At 41.8% G+C, this 23,463-nt stretch overlaps 1 protein-coding gene across 3 annotated transcripts in view; it reads right to left on the bottom strand.

Annotated features, from left to right (window-relative positions):
* GRID2 (glutamate ionotropic receptor delta type subunit 2) overlaps positions 1-23,463 on the bottom strand; it is a 984,243-nt gene that overhangs the window by 437,112 nt on the left and 523,668 nt on the right. For all 3 annotated transcript variants that reach the window (XM_056855266.1, XM_056855267.1, XM_056855268.1), the window contains exon 3: positions 12,864-13,148. In XM_056855266.1, the coding sequence (XP_056711244.1) occupies positions 12,864-13,148 (285 nt within the window). The remainder of the gene's footprint in view (positions 1-12,863; positions 13,149-23,463) is intronic.

Here is a 23,463-nt window from a genome sequence, read left to right as displayed (position 1 = left end):
TGGTAACAAAATGATTGAGAAGATGCTCAAAGTGCCTCTGAATTACCACCCATGGTGCAATCCTATGCATGTTTAAAGTAGGTCATTCAATAGAGAAGAAGAAGAGTTGATATTTATACCACAATTTTCTCTACCACTTAAGGGAGAATCAAACCAGCATACAATCACCTTCCCTTCCTCTCCCCACAACAGACACCTTGTGAGGTAGGTAAGGCTGAGAGAGTTTAGAGAGAACTGTGACTAACTCAAGGTCACCCAGCAGGCTTCACGTGTAGGAGTGGGGAAACAAACCCAGCTCACCAGATTAGAGTGATCCACTCTTAACCATTACACCACACTCAATAGGATTTATTCTCAAGCAAAAGAACAGGACAGCAGAGTGAAATAGATTTTATTTTCTTTGGGTAAGGAAGCTTATATTTGGGAGGGGAAATCTCCAGCCTTTCCCCTTAAGTAGATATTCCACTCAACAACTGAACTACTAAATAAGTTTCTTTCCATAACCCTTCTTCTTGTTTCTCAGAGCCAGGGAAAAAGGCAGAACAGTATTTCCCCCCTCATGCTAAGAGAGAAGCTTCTCTCTTCATTCCACTGCTGCTTTTTCATTATGAGATACACATACCTATGTGCATCTTCCTCGCCAGGCTTTCCACCTCAAACTAACAGAAAATAGCTGCCTCCTGGGTTTGAGGGATATGAGCTAAAAAATCTTGAGTGAAATGGCTATCTGTTAAAAAAAAACACAATTTCATTCTATTGTATGGGCCTAATCCTGAATGGAGGAAAAAAGGCTTTAAAGAGGTAGTACACTGGTTTTGTTTGTTTGCTTGCTTTTGCTTTCAGCCTTAGTGGCCATCAGACTTCTCCATTTGAGAGAGTCCCTAATTGGTCAATATTTTCTTTCCTTCCCTCCTCCCTGCAAAAGGAAGAAGGATCCCCAGGGCTGGTCAGTGGATTCTTACGCTGCCACTGACCAGTCAGGGACTCAGATAGGGTTGCCAGGTCTCCTGCTATGGCGGGAAACTTTCCACTAGCAGCCCCTTCTTTCCGCTGATGCTCAGAGCCAACAATCATTGGGGCCAAGCTGTGATGTCCCTACCAGAAAAACTTAGAAGTGACATCAGTCCTCTCTAGGAATTGCTGGAAAAGCCTGTGGTTTGACCATAGAGTTTCCAGAGATTCCTATATGGTGTGACATCACTTCTGGGGTTTCCCCAGCAGTAACAACATGCTGTTGCTGACTGCGCTCTCTATGTCCCCCCCCCCCAATTCTTGCCACCCTAGACTCAGAGAAAGCCACAAGAACAGCAACCTCTGTCCAACTACAGTGCTGGCACACCCTCATCTGGGGCAGCTGCCAGACCCAACACTTTAAAAAAGTGTTTAAAAAAAAAACTTAGTGCTAAGTTAAAAAAAAGACAAGACATTGATTGCAGTGCTAAGTTTAAAAAAAAAGACAAGACATTGATTGGCTGACCACATAGCTGACATCCCGCCACCCCCTAAGCTGTTTGCACACAACAAACATTCAGTTTATGATAAAATCCTATAAAAGAAAACTTGTGCTGGGAAAAGATTTCAAAATGGTTTTTGTTTGGCAAAGACCTGCCTGACTTTCTGAAATAAATCTTTGTTACAAACAGTCGTCTGGAATTGTAAAGTTAATAAGGTTTTTAAGTATAATTCATATATAGTATGATGTTTTAATTCTACTGTATTTATGGTTGTAAGCTGCCCTGAGCTGGACTGCAGTCGGGAAAGGGCAGGATACAAATCTAACAACAAACAAACAAATAAGGAGGCAGGGAGGAGGGGTATGGGTAGGATTGCCAGGTTCCCCCCCTCCACCGGCGGGAGGTGTTTGGGGCGGAGCCTGAGGAAGGCAGGGTTTGGGGAGGGGAGGGATTTCAATGCCATAGAGTTCAATTGCCAAAGCATCCATTTTCTCCAGGTGAAGTGATCTCTATCGGCTGGAGATCGGTTGTAATAGCAGGAGATCAGCTAGTACCTGGAGGTTGACAACCCTAGGTATGGGGGGGCAGCCTGAGTTGATGGGGCACTGCCCCATTTGCCCTAATGAACCATCCTGCTCTGCTAACAATTATCAAAACAAGCTTTATATTCATAACTTTCTTTTTCTCTCCCCACCACCCAAGATAACTCGTGTATACTGCCAGTTTCTTTATGTTGCCGATCCTTCCAGAACTCTGTACTGCAGGCACTCCAGATGTTAATGGTCTCTTTAAACAGGAACTTTTGTTATTAAAGGGGTTGCAGTGACAGACTTCCCCTTGCGATGCAGTGCGGTGACAACACTTTTCAGAATTTACATGCATCTTGCCATACTTTTCAGAGGAAATAATATGTATTAATGCAAAGATAAATGATAAACTTGAATTAATTAGATGTTTATTGAGGCAGAATGCTGTAAATGAGTATGCTGGAACTTGGCAAGTAACCAAATGAGTAATAAACAGGTTTAAGATAGTCTGGAGACAGCCTTGAGAATATTATAGTCATGTGGCAGCTGAAAACAACTCCTGGATAATTGTAAGCCATTGCAATCCATTAAGGAGCAATGGATAATTTTATGGACTTTTATTAAACTTGCACTAAAACTTTAATGAAAAAAGTCTGCATGTTTCCAAGCACATCCTTATTTATTTGCGCCTCAAGATGGAAAAGGTGACAGAAATTTTATTCCTAGGGTTGCCAGGTCCCTCTTCACCACCGGCGGGAGGTTTAAGGGAAGGAGCTTGAGGAGGGCAGGGTTTGGGGAGGGGAGAGAGGGACTTCAATGTCATAGAGTTCAATTGCCAAAGTGGCCATTTACTCTGGGTGAACCAATTTCTATTGGCTGGAGATCAGTTGTAATAGCAGGAGATCTCCAGCTACTACCTGGAGGTTGGCAATCCAATATTCTCCCCCACATGCTTTGTAAGAGATACTTTTGTAGTTATTTTTTCCAAATTTGGATTCCCCCCCATAGATACATCAATTTTAAATCACACCATCCAGCAATCTGGAGTGACAAATTATATATGTTTGTGAGATGACATTTATGCTATAAACCATATGGGAGGGTGGGACCATTGCTGCAGGCATTGCCAAAAGTACGATAAAGAGCAAACTGCAAACTAAATGCTCTAACCATAATCATTGCAGAGTCCTTTAATTTTACAGTTTACCTAGCTAACTCAGAGTAAACGCTCACTGACGGGTTGCCAACCTCCAGGTACTAGCTGGATATCTCCTGCTAATACAACTGATCTCCAGCCGATAGAGAAAATGGCCACTTTGGCAATTGGACACTATGGCTCTAAAGTCCCTCCCCTCCCCCAAACCCCACGCTCCTCAGGCTCCGTCCCAAAAAAATCTCCAGGTATTTCCCAACCCAGAGCTGGCAACCCTGTCACTGGGCGAAAATGCATGGTCGCTTTAGCCTCCTTTATTCCCTGTTTCAGCCAGGATTCAGCCAGGCTTGAATGCACATTCGGCGAAACGCATGTGTTTGATCCTGGCTGAATCCTGGCTGAAACAGGGAATAAAGGAGGCTAAAGTGACCATGCATTTTCACCCAGTGACACAATAGAACACAAAATGCTAGGCAGACATTGTCATGCTGCACAGAACCCACGAGGATACCATCTTGTTATAAATGGCTGTTTTTATGATGCCTTGACATTATCAGCTCTCCTGTGTAACCCAGAAATGTAGGATACCATGCCAAGATACCATAAAGGCATCCTCCTGGGCTTATACAGTGAATGGGGCATCTACCCATGTTCCGCCCCCCCCCCATCTAAATACATGTATACTTTCATAGAACTTAGGATATCCTGATGTATTATTTAGAGGTTTATGATGTATTTTTTAGCATTAATGCTTTCAAAGTGAGGAACAATATGGAATCATACAACAAAATAATAAAAGGAATCAACACCAATAACAAACAACCTACATATTTACAATGGCAGCAAACCACATATCATGGCCTTTAAATATTAACTACCTCAAAATAGGCAACTATACCTATATAGAATGGTAGGATAATATGTAATAAGAATAGATAGGAATATGAGGGAACAATATTAGAAGAGACGGTATGCTTCAAACAACCCTATTTTGGTTAAGCCAATTAAAAGTAAGGAACCAGGTCGAAGAAAGGTTGAGTTCGACAATCTTATGCAAGGATTTTTGCCAATATCAAGTGCCAGTTTTAAACATTTAGCGTTTGGCAGGGATGCAAAAGCTCCACGCCTGTCCACAGTTGCCAACATTGCAAAATAACTATGGACCTTGTCAAGACTGGTTCATTTCGCAGCAAAGAAAGTTTGGCAAATGATATTTAGTCCATTCCTGTGCGTGCTCACTTAGAAGTGACCCCTGCCGAGTTCAAGGGCACTTACTCCAGAATGAATATATTTGAGATGCATAATGTGCACAATTATATTAGAACCAGGCAAAGCACCGATTTCTAAATAGCCTAATCTCTGTTTCTTTCCCCACCCCCTACCAATAGCCCATCAGGTTATTTCCTCCCCAGTGTTTAAAAAATGGCAGGACTTGATGCTGATATTCCAGACTCACTTGACAAGATCAGGATCTCTGGTTCATTTAACTTATTTAAGGGTTCAGCTGCTATTCCCTTTCTTGGTATTTGATACCAGGGCATTTTGAACGTTTTATCTGATTTTTTTTTTCTTAATAGCTTTTCAAATGCTTACATAATTCATGACTGAACAGATTACCCTGAACATCCACCCTATGCCAGCCTTCAAAACCCACCTGTAGTATCCTACCATAGCTAGAGTTCTGCCACCCTAAGTAGCCTTCCTCCAACATAAATGGCTCTTTCACTGGAAGAAGGGCCATTAAAGGTATGGGAAGGAATCCAACTTTGCTTAGTGGAGTGGTAGGATAAAAGCCAGCAGATGTTTGATTCTGTAATAGCAATTGCTTTTCTCCACCCCACCCCAAGATATTGAATATCATAGGCAAGGACAGATTTTATGTCCATCATGTTGTCTCCAAAACACCAGTAGAATATAAAATAATACATAATCAACATAGAAGAGAATGAGAAATGATAAAATATATTCCCCAAGAAGGGATTCTGCTCCATTCATTCAACAGAGAACATTTCTGCCTATCCTAGCACCAATAAAACATTAAGACAAAATGTTTTCAAAAGTGAAAATGTCTGTCTTTTCACCTGAAACTTGCAGAATGCCTAGACAGTAAAATGGCACAAAACCCACCATTAAGGTTCCCCCCCCCCACTGTGATTGATTAGTTTCTTCATGAACAATTTACTGCCAAGACAAAGAGTATGCATTCCAACGTGTTCTTAACAAGCCTAACCAGGGAGCAAGCAGCCTGGCAAAGAAAAGACTTTTAAAAAGCCAGCCCTTTTTGCTTCTTTAAAATGTATGCAGGAAAAACCAGCAGCATGAAGTGAGATTCTACTTCTTGTGTAATTAGGGTTGCCAACCTCCAGGTACAAGCTGGCTATCTCCTGCTATTACAACTGATCTCCAACCGATAGAGATCAGTTCACCTGGAGAAAATGGCCACTTTGGCAATTGGACTGTATAACATTAAAGTCCCTACCCTCACCAAACCCCACCCTCCTCTGGCTCCGCCCCAAAAACCTCTCACCAGTAGTGAAAAGGGACCTGCCAATCCTATGTGTTATCTATGGAATATGGCTACTTCACAGGCCATATCCTATACTATGAATGGGGGACACAAAACAACAAGGAAAGAAAAAAAAAGATAGGGCAAAGTTTCCAGGGGATTATATCCCAAACGGGTTAAATGGGCAATCAGTACTTAGCTATCCATAGTTGGGACTGATTATTCATGTAAATTGTTTTTTTTTTAAAAAGGACTTGGATCCAGAGAGTCGGTTATCCACACAAAAGAGATAGCCAATTTCCCTTTCCAGGGCCAGTCTCTGACACCTGGTAGAGTGGCTTTCCAGGAGTTTCCCCCCTTTCAGGGAGCTATGGTAGGAAGGTAGTACCTAAAAGAACTCTGTGAACACATTGTAGATAGATGATCATTTGGATCCTAGCTTCTTTTGTTCTAGACAAACAAGTTCATGAGAGGGCCATGTGATAAGCAGAAAGAAGCGCTGAAGAGGTACAGGGCCTACTGCTACTAAACTTACAAAACCAGTCCAAATTGTATACAATGACAGTTAACTGAAATTAAGATACTACCTGAAGGACTACCATAAATGTTTACAAGTCCTGCGACACAATAGAGCACAAACGTCCTGTGAGGTTCATGCCTTGCTGCTTCTGTAACTTTCCAAGTAAGAAGATGTAAGTATGACTCATCCATTTACAGCTCACGTCTTCTGATTCCCTTGTGTCATCCTTTAATGCAGGGGTGGGGAACCTTTTTTCCGCCAAGGGCCATTTGGATATTTATAACATCATTCTCGGGCCATACAAAATTATCAACTTAAAAATTAGCTGATCGTGGCCCGGGTGGGAAAGGGTTAACACAGTTTCTTGGGCGGTCCTAGCAGCTCCATAGCTAACGACTCTTCTGCAAAGGGGGGGGGAGGTTCCTTTTCTCAGCAAAGCAAACAGACATCTGCCTTGAATAGAGGCTATTCCTGTCCGTGATAGGGTGCGGATCACCAATCTTAGATCCTTCTGAGCTAGAAATCTGCAAGGACCCACAAAGGGCCAGACCAAATGATTTCGTGGGCCTTATATGGCCCCTGGGCCTGACGTTCCCCACCTTTGCTTTAATGGAAGAACAATACTGTTCGCAGTACTGCATGATGGAATGGTCACACTAAGAAATATTGTCTCTTCTCTGAAGGGGTCCCATCAGTGGAGCCAGGCCACCTTATATAAGGGTGGATGAGCATGCTTTGCTTCCACCACAACACTTTCCTTAGGTGCCATCATGATGTCACATTTTATATCATTAATGCATATTGGACAAAGTAAAAGGATAAGCTGAAGGAAACACTTATGGGAAAATTGTAGTATTTTGTTGAATTTCACATTGCAGACTACTTACTTTCCCTGTACAACTCAACGGGAGCCATGGAGAATTGAGGTGGTCCCTACCTGCATAGGTACATTTCTTCATCTGCATAGACCAGTTGAACTTAGTTTCTTGGACAAACTAAAGTATGGCTCAGGAACTAACTAACTAACTAACTAGGGAGGTAGGTAGATAGGTAGGTAGATAGACAGACAGATGGAAAGACATGTTGAAACTTTCTTTGCTTTACATTTAAAACCGATATTCTAATTTTTATTAATCGATTTTCTTTATTGTCACTCCATATTAAATTTTTTTTATTTGAATATGCCCCATTCAGCTAAGATATTGCTTATCTCGGAGACTGAAGTGATCTTTCAGGATCATTTTCCTTTCAGCTAACTAATTGGGACTTACATGGAAATAATAACTCCTTTCAAAAGCTTCTATTTTCTTTGTTGGCAAGAGAATTTTAAGTAGACTGAAGTCTTCTATCAACCAGAAATAATAGGGACTGTTCTCTGCCCCCTTAATAAATCAAATGAATAGGTCCAGTTGCATTCAAAAAGAATTTGGACTACTTCACAGAGCAGAACAGAATGCAAATAACGCTTTGCCTTGCAGAAATATATAATTCCAAATACAAATTATGCTCTATCACTCCTCTAATGAAAGGCAATCATTGATAGCCAAGATAAAAGTCAAATGCAATTCCAGTGTGTTGAACTTAAAACCTATGACACTGATAAATGGATATGTAAATGAATGCAGCTTTTTTGTATGATATGAAGTATTTGGATTAGCATGCTGTTTATTCTGGATTCCAGCCCAGTTTTGTTGTAGTGAGAATTATCATAAACACCAAAGGCTTTTTTTTTTCTAATCTAGCAAGGCCAAAGCTAGACATATTTCAGTAATGCAAACTAAATATTTCCTTTTTAAATGGTGAAATTAAATAATTTGGGCAAAGAAGATGCATTATTTCAAATAAACGTCTATACAATTCTTCTGATTATCCAGATAAAAGACACTTAATTGGTTAATTAAAACATGTATATCTTTCTTTGCCCCATGGCTCAAGGCAGCATATTTCTGTATGAATATTTTACTTTTAATTTCCTCCTCTGAACAAAACAGGACAGGAGAAAGAGAAACAGATAGCTCAGCAATGAAAACAGTGCCATTCTCCTCTCTTCCACTTAATTCTGAAACCAACAATCCTGTGAGTTAGGTTATGCTGTGAGAGTAGGGTTGTCAGCTCCGGGTTGGGAAATACCTGGAGATTTTGGGGGTTTAGCCTGAGGAAGGAGGGGTTTGAAGAGCGGAGGGACTTCAGTGCATAAAGTCCAATTGCCAAAGCGGCAGTTTTCTCCAGGAGAACTGATCTCTGTCACCTGGAGATCAGGTGTAAGAGCAGGAGATCTCCAGCCACTACCTGGAGATTGGCAACCCTATGTGAGAGGCAAACCAGCTCAAGTTGACACAGTGAGCTTTCATGGAAGAATGAGGTTCACAGAACCTGGGCCTCCAGATCCTAGTCCTATACCACACTGGTTCTCTAGAAACTGTCTACGGAGGACTGTCTACTTGCTAGTGGCATAAGAGCCAAAGGGGAAGATGGTTTAGAAAGAGTCACTTCAAATTCTGAACTCCATAAAACTTTAAAGGATCAGCAAAGAATGCAGTTGTAGCTGGAGAAAAGCAATGCAATTTTTTTGGTTAAAATCCAAGTGCTAAATTTCTTTAAATCACATTAAATATTAAAATACATTTAGCAAGTATTGCTTTATTATATAATTTGTGTTTTTACACAGAGTTTACAAGTATCTCTTAGCATGTTTTTAAAATGCCATTTTGAGTTCATTTTTTCCTCCCAATGAAAATCCTATACATCTATTTTTTAAAGGCACCATGAAAAAAACTTCTAAAAATTTAAAATTAAGATAGCTTGCTAATTGGGAGTTTTAGTTAGTCTAGCAACAGAATTATATTTGGGTTACTGACTGGACATTTTTCTAATGTGTTGGGGACCTAAGCAACACCCAGGGTCCCTGACTCTAAAGGGACCCAGGGACTTACCCTTGGTGGCCCCACACCAAAATGGCAACACAGGTTTAACTTTTAAGACAAAGTCTGCTGCTCCACTTCTTGACAGGGCCTGGGGTGGGGAAAGGAAGACATGAGTCACAGTTGGGGTGTGGAGGTGATAGTAGTTTCCCATAGGAATTGCTCATATCTCATGGGAGTTCCAGAGAAGTGGAGCCTCCTAAGGGACCGGCCACAGGATGAGCCAGGCACTTCATAAGGCAAAGGGAAAACAGCCAAGGACATGTTAGTCCTTGCTTCTCAGGATGAAAGGAGCAGGGTCAGGAGAGAGGTGGAGAATAAGGGTGAAGGAAACTTCCTTCCCTCTCTGTGGGAGGATACACAGTGCCTCCTGCTGGCAAGGAACTGTCAGAATTGGGAAGGTATTCTATATAATGGACCAAAAAGCCAGCCATTGGAATTGTGACAGAGAGTCATATCTCACTTTGTTGCCTGTTCTTGAACTGATTTTCCTTTTTTTTTGTCCATTTCTCTGAAAATCACATTTCTCTTGTGAGACAAAGATTCCAAATGACGGTTGCATCCTTTGCCAATCTCATAAATGAGAACACAAGTGGAAAATGGAGATCAGCCACAGATGCTAAGTAGACTCTGGCTACGTATCAGCTCTTAATCACTCTCATCGTTTAATGACTTGATATTGCACAAGTGACAATGTGCATTGACACATTGTTTTCATACATTAAGTGCTTCTTTCTTTGAACTTTGCTCAGACCTGACAGAAGAAGGAAGAGTGCAAATGAGGTTACTAGGTGATGCTCGGTCCTTTCTCGGTTTCCTGGCAACAGAAATACATGGCTTCCTTTTTGTCTGGACTTGTCAAAATGTTTGGAGAAAGAATGAAAATAGTTGTCTGCCAGATACGGCCATGGAGCTCCACGGCAACCAGGTGCTGATCTTGTGCAAATGGACCAGAGAAGGTGCAAAGAACATAATGGTGCTGTGCTGGAAATTGGTAGGTGGAAGAAGAGGTAGAATGAGGCTGGGAAATGTGTGAAAGACAGGGGATTACGGAACATCAATCACAAGTTCCTGCTGTAGCTCTGGGGTGCAGAACATGTGGCCCAGTGGAGCCATTTTGTGCGGCATGTGGCTGGATCCCCAACCCTCTGCTGAACCCTACTAAACTTCTTGGGGGAGAGTGTCAGGACCTTGACTTCCAGCTGAGACCTGGCATTCTGTTCCTTCCTCTCACCTACCCTTCTGGAAACTTCTGAGATGGGGCAAGGAGAGTTTTTTTTTGGGAGGGGGTCATGGATATCAGAATGCCAGCTCTCCCTAGTATGCTCAATGAGAATTACAACAAACTATATATGACCTAGATGGTCCAGGCTAGCCTGATCTCATCAGTTCACAGCTGCTAAGCAGGGTTGGCCCTGGTTAGCACTTAGATGGGAGACCACCAAGGAACTCCAGAATTGCTACACAGGAGTAGGTAATGGCCAACCACCTCTGTTTCTCTCTTGAAAACCCTGCAAGGTTACCATGAGTCAGCTGCAACTTGACAGCATTTTCCACCACCATATATGTTTGAAGCCTTCTACAGTTATTGACCCTGCAAGGCCTGCATAAATGGCCACAGTAAAATCCAGCTTCAGAGTGAATTGAAAGTGCATTGGAAGTGCATTATTCGACATGCGTGACAGTGCCATTCTCTGAAGAGGAGCAGAAATGATTGGATTCTGAAGCAGACAGAGTCAACCTTCATTTTTTCTTTCATTTTAAATCCCGCTCAATTCAAAATACAGCTGCAAGGGCTGGTTTTTAAAGGGTAAGTAGGGTGTGGGGAGAGAAAATTTCTTTAACCTTTCCTCCTGTGCCGTTTTCCCTCTAAAAACTGTCAACTCTGAGTAGCTTGAGGGGGGGGGAGAGGTTGAGTATTTCCACCCCAATGGGGATACTATGGGGATCTCTTCCAGAAATAAAATGGTAGCGGTGTGTGTGTGGTGTGTGTGTGTGTGTGTGTTAAAGAGCACCTCTCCTCCACTGTCCTTCCCTCCAGAAAATCAACCATGATAGTTGAACTTGGGGGGGGGGGGAGTATTTCAAAATGAACACGGAAGAAAATGTAACATGTAGTTTGATCCTGAGATCTTTCAGCTCTGGAGTTGAAATAGACCTTTCAACCACCACACACTGCTTCTTTCCCAAATATCCCCACTGTGAATAGCAAAGGGCATATTTTAAGGCTATTCAATGTTATAATATTGCACAGTAACAGACTAGAGAATTGTGCATTTAAATTTCTTCCAGCATCAATTGAGGGACCGGGCACTGGGCATTCATCAGGTCCTGCAGAGGGTTATATTGGCTCAGCTGGACTTTGGCCTTTGTTAGACAAACTCCTGTTGTTTCTTGGAGCAAGTCCCAAAGAACCTCTCCAAGAGTCTGCAGCATCTGTTCCGCTTTTTTGAGACTTCCTCCCTGCTGAGGCATCCTGGTGCCAGCTTGCTGGCTGTCCTGTGCGTTAAACTGGTTATCCTGAGTCACTGCATAGTACTTTATAGGCTCTCAGGCTGCATCCTCATATCATTTGGATACCGCACTATCATGGAACTATAGCAGGGGTCCCCAAACCTTTTGAACCTGCGGGCACCTTTGGAATTTGAGAGGAGGTAGCATGTGCAACCTCAAAATGGCTACCATAGGAGGTGGAGCCAAACTCAAAATGACTGCCAGAGGAGGTGGCTTCAAGCACACTTCTTCACTTTAAATGAATTGCAGAAGGGGAGTAGCTTACATGATCCAAACCAGAGACAGAATGTAAGTGCACTGTGAAAAATATACCTGTGGAGGAAATCACCCCAGATGACCCCCGAAAATAATGGAACCCACATGCTGAATTTAAACAAACAAACAAACAAACAAAAAACACCCTCTTGTGCTTTTAGCCAATCTGACTTAAAGACAAAAAAGTACTTTCCAAGTTCACATGCACAAATGAAACACATTCACAATGTCGCCCAAAGAAAATGAGTGATTCTGAAATTCATGCCACTGAGTTAAATCTCTAGGGGGGAGACTCCTCATTCAATTCACCAGGATACAATACTTTCCCCCTTCTCAATAACTGTAATAGGACTTATACAAAGGAGCAAGTGTGTTTCCTGCTTCCATATGACTATTTTAAATTCCTCCACCTCAAAGGACAGCATAATGGGATGAAGATTTGTTAAATTATGCCATCTGATTTAAAAGGAAAGATATCATGTGTGCTGCCCTCTGAATTGCCATTATCCATTTGAGTAGGAAACAGGACACTGGGAAGATGACAGATGAAGAAAGATTGGGTAATTTGCATACACGAAGGCTCATATTGGCTTTGCTTTAAATTGGCTCCTAGGTCAAATGCAAAGCCTTCTCCAGCTGAGTTGCATATTCAGTTTTTCTTCCAAATGTTCTCAGGCACATAAAGAACATTCACATGTGACACAAAGTGCACAAAACGGTTGCAAATGTGCTTCTTAGTGACACATAAGAAAAAAAAATCCCCGAATCTGCTTAATTTGGCACTTATCAAAAGAATTATCAAGCAAAGCCATAAAGTTGACAACAGCTTTCGGAAAGAGGGAGGGTTTTTTAAAAAAATAAAGGATTATGTGAAATGCTAATGCTGCTATAAAATGCTCTGAGAGGGATGTAATCTAGTGGAAGGTTTTAAGGATCTTAATGCAATTGCGTTTAATGTTATTATATGCATTTAATGATAGCAATTACCCCTGGTACACACAGTAAATACTTACCGTACTCGCTGTCATAGAAAATAATGAATTTCTGCCAGGCGTATTCTGTGACCACCCTCAAGATGACATCATTGATGTAGACAGGCGGGCGAACAAACAGAGTGTAGTCATCGTTCCTATTGCTCCTGGTGGTTCCACAACCACTCCTTGGAGTTCCAGCTGTTGACCGCTGGATGAAGAGGTGAGGGATGTGCATAGCATCTGCCAGGGATTGGAGGGATCCAGCTGACGTACAACCAATGGAGCTGACAAGGGCCAAGATGCCATGGTTCATTAGGTCACAGGCTGCAAGAAAGCACAATGATATTCAAGTTTATGTGGACAATTCAATGGCATTGTTGTTGTTGTTTTTTTGGGGGGGGATTGTGACCTGCTGAAACAAAATACCAACAGTATTCCAATACCGACACACAACAGCTTCAGTCAAGTGTGAAGAGGTTAGGGAGTTTCCATGAATTTAAAGGTCTTGTCTCCTCTTAAAACAGTCCATTCTGAAAGTCTGCATAGTGCCATAAAAGCCATGAGGCTTGTCTATTCATTTCAAACTGCCAAACATATTATTGCTAATGAGAGCTATAAGATTGCCCATCCTTCACAGCCTGGAAGCAGGACACCGCCAGAAAAGGAGCTACATCTATAAATATAGCCTTCTGAGAACTCTTACAGACATTAGTAACAGAATTCAATATTAAATTAACTGGAGTTCCCGGGGAGATAAATACTTCTCGAAATCCAACATGCAAGCTCTGGGAATAGGATATTTGCATTATGCGTGGAGAGATTTTGAAGGGATATTGGCTCAGAGTGGCTGTCAGCTTTTGAAGGAAGAAGAGTCTGTCTGTATATTTGTCCAGAAAGAATTTTTTTTTTAAAAAAAAGAATTGCTTTAGTACTATGAAGGAAACAGGAGGCAAGATCTAGATCTTGATCTCCTGCCAAGGGCAATTCATACTTTATTTTCACAAGTATAATCCCATTAAGTGGGATCGGGTGAGATAACCACTTCAGTTGGAAGGATTTGGACATCCTGTGAACTGCAGATGCTTACCCTTCGGAACACCTGGAGAAAAGATACTGTGCTAAATGGTAACCCAGACCTTACTCATGAAAAATTCATGGATAAGAATGAATTCTGAGTTCATGGGTAAGGATTATGCAATATACATCTCACTGGCATACCATATGCTTGGCATGTCAAAGGTTTCGGGTTCATTCTGTGGCATTACCAGTTAAGGAATTTCATGGGTCAGGGGAGGAAATTCCTCTGCTTGAGATTCCAGGGAAATGTCACCCGTTGGAGTAAACAATAGTGGAATAGATGGTGAGGAATAGTACTCAATACTCACTATTCAGTAGCTTTATATGCTAATGTCCAACATTCTTTTAGCCTACAAAAAGTAATCTCCAATATTACTGTTTATGGTCCCTGTAATGGCTATTTCCATGTGGCCCAAATGTGTTAGCTTTCCATGAGGAAACTCTGGATTTAATGAATGCGCACACATGAAGCTGCCTTATATTGGATCAGACCAGTCAATGAAAATGGACCCTCAGTTCCCCTACTACAGCTAAAAGACTCCTATTGCTACACTGGAAAGATAAAAGCCCACCTCTGGTAAATCTATGGATTGAAGACCTTAGAACTCTATCAATATTTGAATGTATGGCATACAGAAGGCAATTGCATGTGGACTTATTTTTAGATATTTGGAAGCAGTTTATAGAAACGTGTATATCCGCCACCACTGTTGTTATATTTTTGCCTTTATGTATACCTTAAAAAAAAAAAAAACTTATTTAGTTGCTGCATTTTAAGTCTCCCCCCCTTGTTCTTTTTTTCAGTTTTTTTGAAATAAAAACAAAACAAAAAACCTGAATTAGACTTTTGGTCCATCAAGCTCAGTACTGTCTACACAGACTGGAAGCATCTTTCCAGGGTTTTGGGTAGAATACTTTCACATCATTTACTGTCTTATCCTTTAAACTGGATTGGAGATGCTGGGAATTGAACCTGGGACCGTTTTGCATGCCAAGCAGATACGCTACGACTGAGCCACAGCCTTATCTCTTAGTTCCACACAGGTTCACTAAATAATAATAATAATAATTGTGGGGCATCAAGTCACAACTGAATCATGGCAACCCCAGGACCATGGGGTTTTCAAGGCAACAGACAAACAGAGATGGCTTGCCTTTGCCTTTCTCTGCCCAGTAACCCCAGTCTTCCTTTGTGGTCTCCCATCCAAGTACTAATCGTGGCCGATCCTGCTTAGCTTCCAAGCTCTGAAGAGATCAGGTTAGTAAGGACTAGTCAGGCTTCCATGTTCATTAACCATATGTCAAATGTATCAAAAATGGTGATCAAGTTGTCAAGCTAGTGAGAGACAAGGCTCCAGATTTCTGTACAGCAGTTTCAGGCACTTGAAGGTCCAGTCTGGACAGACACAGTATCTGTATGAAAGAACTGAATACACACGGTTACATTTGTAAATAGAATTTGTGTTTGCAAACTATAGTTCAGAATATCTGCGAGGCTTTAGAGGGGAAAAGCACAGGAAACATGGAGTTGTTTATGCAAAAAGTAACACCTTGTAACTAATGGTCCAGTTAATGAAGGCTGAACAACAGTAGAAAATCCCGAAGTGCTACACTAATGACACCCACATTAATATCAGAGGTGTTTATCATGATTAATGTTACCGCAATTGATAAATATCAAAGGAATTAATAATGATTAAGCCTATAATTTTGACACATTACCCCTGTGAGAAATGAGCAGAGGATGAAATGTTTACACTGGCTTTCTTACAGAGTTAGAAGCCAGAGCGAAGAAGCAATGCAGACTAACTTTTGCAAAGTAATTGCACATGAGCCAAGGTTTTCCACACCTAATTGATGCTTGGCCAGCAACATGGCCAGCTGACCTGTTCGTAAAGATTCGGTGCAAGCAAATGCACATCTAATGAAGTTCTGCTTCAAACTCCTGCTGCTTTCATGTGCAGATGTGCTACAAACTCTGGCCAGATGCATACATTTAGGTCTTCATAGGCCATCATTCATGTCTCAGAATGTTTAATGCATAATACGTAATATGTGTAATATGTAATATGCAAATACCACTGCAAGGGCTTAACCAAAGTCAAGGTTCAGGCCTAGTCCATATTTACAATACCAAGAAAGGGCTCAGTCCTAGAACCTGTGGAAAATTACAAAAATAAATGACTTCATGCACAATCATTTCTCTCACCTGTAACAAACATATCTGAATATATGAACTTGCCTTATAGCATGACTGGCCCATTAGGGTTGCCAGCTCCAGGTTGGGAAATACCTGGAGATTTTGGGGGTGGAGTCTGAGGAGTGCAGAGTTTGGAGAGGGGAGGGACTACAATGTCTTAGATTCCAATTGCCAAAGTGGCCGTTTTCTCCAAGTGAACTGATTTCTATTGCCTGGAGATCAGTTGTAATAGTGGAAGATCTCCAGCCACCACCTGGAGGTTGGAACCCTACTGACCATTGGCCCATTTAGTTCAGTTGTTGCTGATGGGCAATGTTACATGGTTTCATGTAGACATATTTACCAGTCCTGTTACCCAGACGCTTTCCTGAGCCCTGCTACTTGGGGATGTTGGTGATTCCACTGTTCTTTTAATCTGGAACTAATGATGGGCTCTTAAACAAAGTTACACCCTTCTATTTTCATTGAAGTCAACAGGTTTAGAACCATCTAACTCTGCTTAAGTCTTTACTACAAGTTTAGTATCTAAAGCTGGCTTCATAGGCATTAACATCCCTCATCTGCAGCAGTCCTCTTGCCAAACCCATGTGGTAGACATCAAAAGTACATTGATGGAGCTATCTAGTGGAAATCAGCATAAGCCCTAGGGTTGCCAGCTCCAGGTTGGGAAATATCTGGAGATTTTGGGAGCAGAGCCTGAGGAAGGCAGGGTTTAGAGAGGGGAGGGACTTCAATGCCATAGAGTCTAATTGCCAAAGCTGACATTTTCTCCAGGTGAACTGATCTCTATCAGCCGGAGATCAGTTGAAGAAGAAGAAGAAGAAAAAGAAGAGGAAGAGGAGGAGGAGTTGGTTTTTATATGCCGACTTTCTATACTACTTAAAGAAGAATCAAACCGGTTTACAATCACCTTATTTACTTTCCCCACAACAGGCACCCTGTGAGGTAGGTGGGGCTGACAAGCCCAAGGTCACCCAGCTGGCTTCATGTGTAAGAGTGGGGAAATTAACCCGGTTTACCAGATTAGTGTCCGCCGCTCATGTGGAGGAGTGGGGAATCAAACCTGGTTCTCCAGATTAGAGTCCACTGCTCCAAATTACCACTCTTAACCACTACACCACGCTGGCTCTCTCCAGCCACCACCTGGAGGTTAGCAACCCTAATAAGCCCAATCAATGGCTAAACATTGTACCCCTGTACTTGTATGCATCACAAGTCACCAGCAGCAGGATGCACTGTCCTTAGGGTTCATTCATTGTCTCCTCCTAATAGTCACAAACTGCTCCACAGAAGAGATTTTGAGAGGTATTAAACAAGTCTTATAGTAGAGAGACAGCTACCCTTTTTTTGAACCACAAAACCTCTTATTGCAGAAATGAGGCACTAAGGCCAGCTAAGCCCCCTCCCCAATATTGCAGATAAATATCTAGCCCCTTCCAAAAATTTACAAACTTTATCTGCTTTAGCATCACAATTATGGACCGACTGGTTTTAACACCAATGTTACGTATACATGCTAAGCAGTAATTTGTTCTATCACTTTCAAAGAAACACTTCATGGCTATGCAGTATGAGAAAAAATATTATCCTTATTTTTAATGATAACCCACAATTAATGCATGAGCGCTTGCTCGCATACACATTGCACCATACCCCAAAGTTTACACTTTCTAAAACCAGCCAGAAAAAAAGCAATGCTAGGATACATTTAGCACTTTGTCACACGACACATTTTCTTCCCTCTCACAGTTTGCATTTTTATTACACCAGCTGATTAATACCAACTTATCTTGTTAATTATTCAACATCTAAGCTCCTTTCCTTCTCCTTTTCATGGAAAACAAAGAAAATGAAGCAGGCTGTATTTTTAGTCACTTTATAGTCATTTTTCCCCTATCTAATTATCGAAGAGGAAATGCTGCAATATCTAGGTTGCAAATCTGTCTGAGAGCAGCTATTCCTTTAAAAAAATACAAAATTAAAAGTTTGCATATATCTCGCCCAAGTCTAGAAATAAAATTTGTTGTGGAGAAGGAGGTAATTGTATTTGATTTTACAGTGCTGCCTTTACTGCTTTGAGTCTTTAGCCCTTGGTACATAGAAAACAGCTACCAAACGGAGACTACTTTTGAACATAAGAAGAGACCTGCTGGATCAGACCAGTGTTCTACCTAGTCCAGCATCCTCCTGTCTCACACTGTGGCCAACCAGTTGCCCTGTGGGGCCAACAGAGCATTGAGGCCAAGGCCTCGTCCAGATGTTGCTTCCTAATACTGGTATTCAGAGGTTTACTGCCTCTGGATATGGAGGTTCCCTAAAGTCATCTTGGCCAGCAGCTGTTAATGGACCTATCTTCCATGAATCACGCAATTAATTAGTCATGGCCTTCCTTTACCGAGCATCCATGTGGACACTTAGTGGAGTCTCAACAGCATGCTGGGATCTGAGAGATCTGGTAAAAGAAATGGCGTCTGGGGCCCCAGTGCATTCCTGGCCTCCTAAGGGCTTTCACCCTTAGATCTCAGGAATGCACTCTGAGTAATTTCCAAGTTAGTTTTTTTATTTAAATCCCCAATTTCAACCATATAAAAGCTCCAGTGGCAATTTACCTAGATTTTTATGTGGGTTTGTCTGCTCCTAATTTACATCTATCCATATGGCTTTGCATTGTGTCTTTTAAGTACCCCCCCCCAAATACTTAAAAACTATTTTCCTCCTTTGCAACCAAAATTTATACCCGCTATCCTAAAGTCGATATTGAATGTACTGCCAATATGATCTAGCTACATTAAATTTGCCATTAGTAAGACAGAATGCTTTCCTTCTAAAACATTTTATGTGGTGTTGTATGAAGAGGTACATTCAAAAGCAATTCTATTAGAATTGTGATTACAAGTGAGGAACACAAGGAATGAATGTCATGTTTGATGAGAAACTGTACTGTATGAGATTAACGGCCTGATTCACAGGCTGTTGAAGGCAACGGAAACATCCAGTTGACTTTAGCATATCAGATGGATGATTCTCTCTCTCTCTCTTTTTAAATCTTCCAGAAAATCATCAGCTGGTTCTGACGTATTGGTAGAATGTTTTAAAGCAGAAATTTGTTTGCATGGAGCACTGACAAGTCCAGTTGAACTGCCATGTTACTTTAGATAAACGGAGGCTCTGTTTTAGATGACCGTGAATGCTACACTTCCTCAAAGGTGCCCACTTTAAAGAAAGAATGGTAGCAAAGATAAGCTGTCCTTCATGGAAGTGTGTATAACCACTGCTGATCTTCTTATAGAGGAACCCCTAATGGGTGTCCAAAGACCCAAGGATTGACAGGAACACCCTTGGAAATGCATTTTATTAGATAACAGACATAGAAGAAGCAACAATTACAAAGAAATGACTAAAGCAATCCCAATCCTTTGGTTCAGTGGAACTCTCACCATTGGCATCAATGGGATGTGGATTGTAGCAGATCTATTTAATGTATTACAATAATTTGTATGTTCAGAACAAGAGCTGCTTCAATAAATCAAAATCCAGAATGCTGTGTTGTCATTCCCTTTCTATGAGAAGAAGAATTGAGGAGTACAAGAGGAAGAGATTGGGCAGGCTTACAAACACACTTAAATCACTTTTCCAGAGCCACTATTCCCTGTCCAAAAGAAAATGTTTTTCATCACCCCACTTAAGCTGAGGCTGGTTCACTCCCTCCCATCCAGTGGAGTTCCATGGGCTCCGTTTGGCTGACAATCACTTGGATTTGCATGAAGGCAAAGTCACAAGGATTGGTTCAGATCCCTGAGGAGAGGCAGGACTTTGGGGGATGAGTGCCACATTGCTCTTCAGAACACAATTTCTCCTCACCTTTCTCAGGAAAATCACAACTTTGGGGGGACAACACTTTGGGTAACAGAGGGCTGGGGTAGGAAGGGGATGTCTACTGAGGATAGGGTTGCCAGATCCCTCTTCGCAACTGGCGGGAGGTTTTTGGGGAGGGACTTCAATGCCATAGAGTCCAATGGCCAAAGCGGCCATTTTCTCCAAGTGAACTGATCTCAGTCGGCTGGAGATCAGTTGTAATAGCAGGAGATCTCCAGCTAGCACCTGGAGGCTGGCAACCTTAACTGAGGAGGCAGCAAGCTGTTTCTGTTACTATCGGAAATGACATAACTCCTGTCATGTAGACTCTGTTTTTATGGACACTGGTTATGAAAGTCAGGAAGGCATGTGAAACAGATATGAGGATTACATTTGGAGGTAAACCCAAGAATGATTCATGATTGAGTAGCTGGTGTTACCAATGTACAGATGCAATATTTATCTGGTAGTCTGCCCCAATATACTGGGGATTAAAGTTTGAAGTCCTTCAGTGATTTCACATGCCAAACGCTGGTGCACTGAAGTTCTTCACAAATCCATTTCATACTTTTCTTCATCTACTTAGTAAGAGAAAGACAGCAGACTGGGAGCCATATTATACTCTCAGGTGTTTACACTCCAGCCCCATTTATCCTGGAGAGAGGAGTTAATTTATGCCCAAACAAATCATTCATTGCCTGAGCCCCCACTGAGCAAGAAACATGTATCCTAAATACCTTGGCACATCAGGCTGCACTGATGAGGGTCTTAAATCATCTCCCGCTGAAAAAGGCAAAGGGGAATTCAAACAACCCAGAACATCTTCAATTTTAAATCCAGAAATAAACCTAGCTGAACTCAAAAGCAGCCTAAATTGGAATTTGAACACACTTTTGTTCTAGCATTGTAATGGATCCATGTTGGATGTATTTGAAAGGGCAGAGGATTCTCCAGGTGTCTGCACACTCATTCAGGGCACCTGAGACCTGCAAGGTATATGGGATGTGTACTAATATGCATGCTGATACCTTTTTGAGTAAATTACAAGCTGGATGATTAGCACTGCCACCGCAGCTAGCACAGCCCACTTGGGCAAATGTGTGCATGTTTTATCTGTTCTCTCTCTTTCACTGTGTGTTTAGCAGATCAGAACTGATGGTGTAAGAAGCTGCTGGTTGGATGTAGCCAGAAAGTAGCACAAGGCAATGAGATTTGCCAGAATTAGCCTTCCTGAAAATTTCACCCATCTTTTCAGCCCGGATTCAAGAAGATCAAAAGTAAGGAACAGAATCCGGGCTGAAGCTACCATTACAGAATGCTGTGGCCTGAACATTGACTGGAGCAGGTCATATGGTCTCTACTCCAGTCTTGTTCCATTCATACAGGCTCCCAATTTGTTTCTGCAACCTCTTCAACATCAATACCAAAACGATTGGTATTATACCCCAGCTTTGGGGTATCTTTTGATTCGGTCTGGTTATATTCCGGGAACTTTATAACTTTGTTTCACGGATCTTAATTTAGTTCTCGCGGACCCCTGGGGGTCCACGGACCCCCGGTTGGGAACCAGTGCTCTAAGGGAAAGGCAGGATACAGATGTTCAGTTAAATAAATAAGTTGGGTGATAATACCCTGAGTCTGCCTTTCTTAGTTTGAGCAGTTGGGCTATGGGTTGTAGCTTGCAAGGTTTAGGTTATTTTTGTTACTGCTATGGGAAGGGCCTGTAGCTCAGTGGGGCCTGTGGAAATTAAGATATGTTAAGACCGCAGAGTTGGGTATTGAACACCTCTGAAAATACGAAGCTGCCTTATTGCAGAACTCTACCTCACCTCTTGACAGCAACTGCCAAAACACTAATCCACAGTGACAGGCAATAAAAAAGGCGATACACATTTAATATAAGAGTATGATCTCAATTCAAAGTTCATTTTTAAAAAGGCAGGGAAAGTTTTAGTCCCCTCCTGTAAGGACAACAGGACTGATGGAAAATGACTTTGGGTGGTTTGCAAGGCCTTTCTGGGTAGACTGAACTGCAAGAAGGGCTTTCTTTTCAGCCCTCCATCGGGCATGTCAAGTCATTGTTGAATTCATACATCATTTCTGTTCAGATTCCATCCTTGTGAATTGAAAATTTGGGACATTTGTAAGTATTTTGGAGGAAGGAATTTACTTTGCTTAAGGCTTTGAGTTCATTTTGAAAGGAAGTTAACTTACATTTTCCAGAGTATCTAAAGAACCCATATGATGAACCAAAGATCTGAGAATGGCCTCAGCTTTATTTCAAAGAGAGCAATATAACAACACCTTGAAAGTTATGTAAAATTCTTTGTAGCGTACACATTCAAACTCAGGGAAGATTAAAAAAAATTCTAACCAACCTAAATTGGAAACAAATGTGTAACATTCTGAATTAACAGCATTTTGCAAGTCTAATGTCACTGTTCAAGAAAAGGGGTCTTTACTACATTCTACTTCTCTGTAAATCCAATTTCTCTTCTCCTTCTCACAAATTACTTTAGCTGCAAGAAGTATGAAAGCTGAGAGGGAATGGAAATGTTTGGGAAACTTATCCCCTGAAAAGAACACCCTAAAATGTTCCTCTCCCTCCCAAAATCATGGCTTAAATAGTCCAGATAAGCCCAGGGTTGCCAAGGCTTGGAAGCTAAGCAGGGTCAGCCATGGCCAATATACATAGAAACCACAGAGTTTTGGGAGGAGAGTGCTAGAGTGTCCAGGTGCGATGCTGCCACTTCTGGGTAAACCCAGAAGTGACATCATCACACTGGGCATGCAGATCGCTACCCTCAGCCCCGCCCCCACAAAGCTCCTGCCAGATGCCAGGATGGACTTGACAACCCTATCAATACATGGATGGGAGGACCACCACGGAAGTCCAGGGTTGCTATGCAGAGCATGACAATGGCAAACCACCTCTGTTAGTCTCTTCCCTTGACTGCGACTTGATGGCACTTAATTATTAAGAAATGATTTCCCTTTATTTAGGCAAAAAGTGATGCTTTTAAAGCATCAACAGCCATCACACCAACCTTCACTCTCACCTCACTCTACTTCTTTGCCCAACAAACACAACAATTCAGACTAAGAGAAAAAGCAATGCTCAGAAGCAACAAGGTCAAGAATGAGGATGGCATGCAACAAGAAGCAGCAAACTAAAAAGCTGTGTTTCCATACATTTCACCACCAGCATATGCACATCTTGGTAATATGTTCATAGCAACAGGATCAAACATAATAGGGCTGAAGAAGAGACAGAGGGAGGGCTCCATCTGGCACAGCAGAAGAAGCAGGCCAAGGCCAAGAATGACCAAAACCACCTGGGAAGGGAAGTTTGCCTGGCATCTGCCCATGCACTAGAGAGCATATTTACAGCCACATTTCCATATATGCTCACACTATTTGTTGGGCATGTCATATATCTAGTTTCCACATAACGGTCCCTCTATGGCACTGATGTCCCTCCCCTCCCCAAACCCCGCCCTCCTCAGG

Source organism: Euleptes europaea, chromosome 9 (assembly GCF_029931775.1).
Source record: "Euleptes europaea isolate rEulEur1 chromosome 9, rEulEur1.hap1, whole genome shotgun sequence".
NCBI lineage: Eukaryota > Metazoa > Chordata > Lepidosauria > Squamata > Sphaerodactylidae > Euleptes > Euleptes europaea.
Note: the sequence above shows the minus strand (reverse complement) of the source record. Positions and strands in the feature narration are given on the sequence as shown.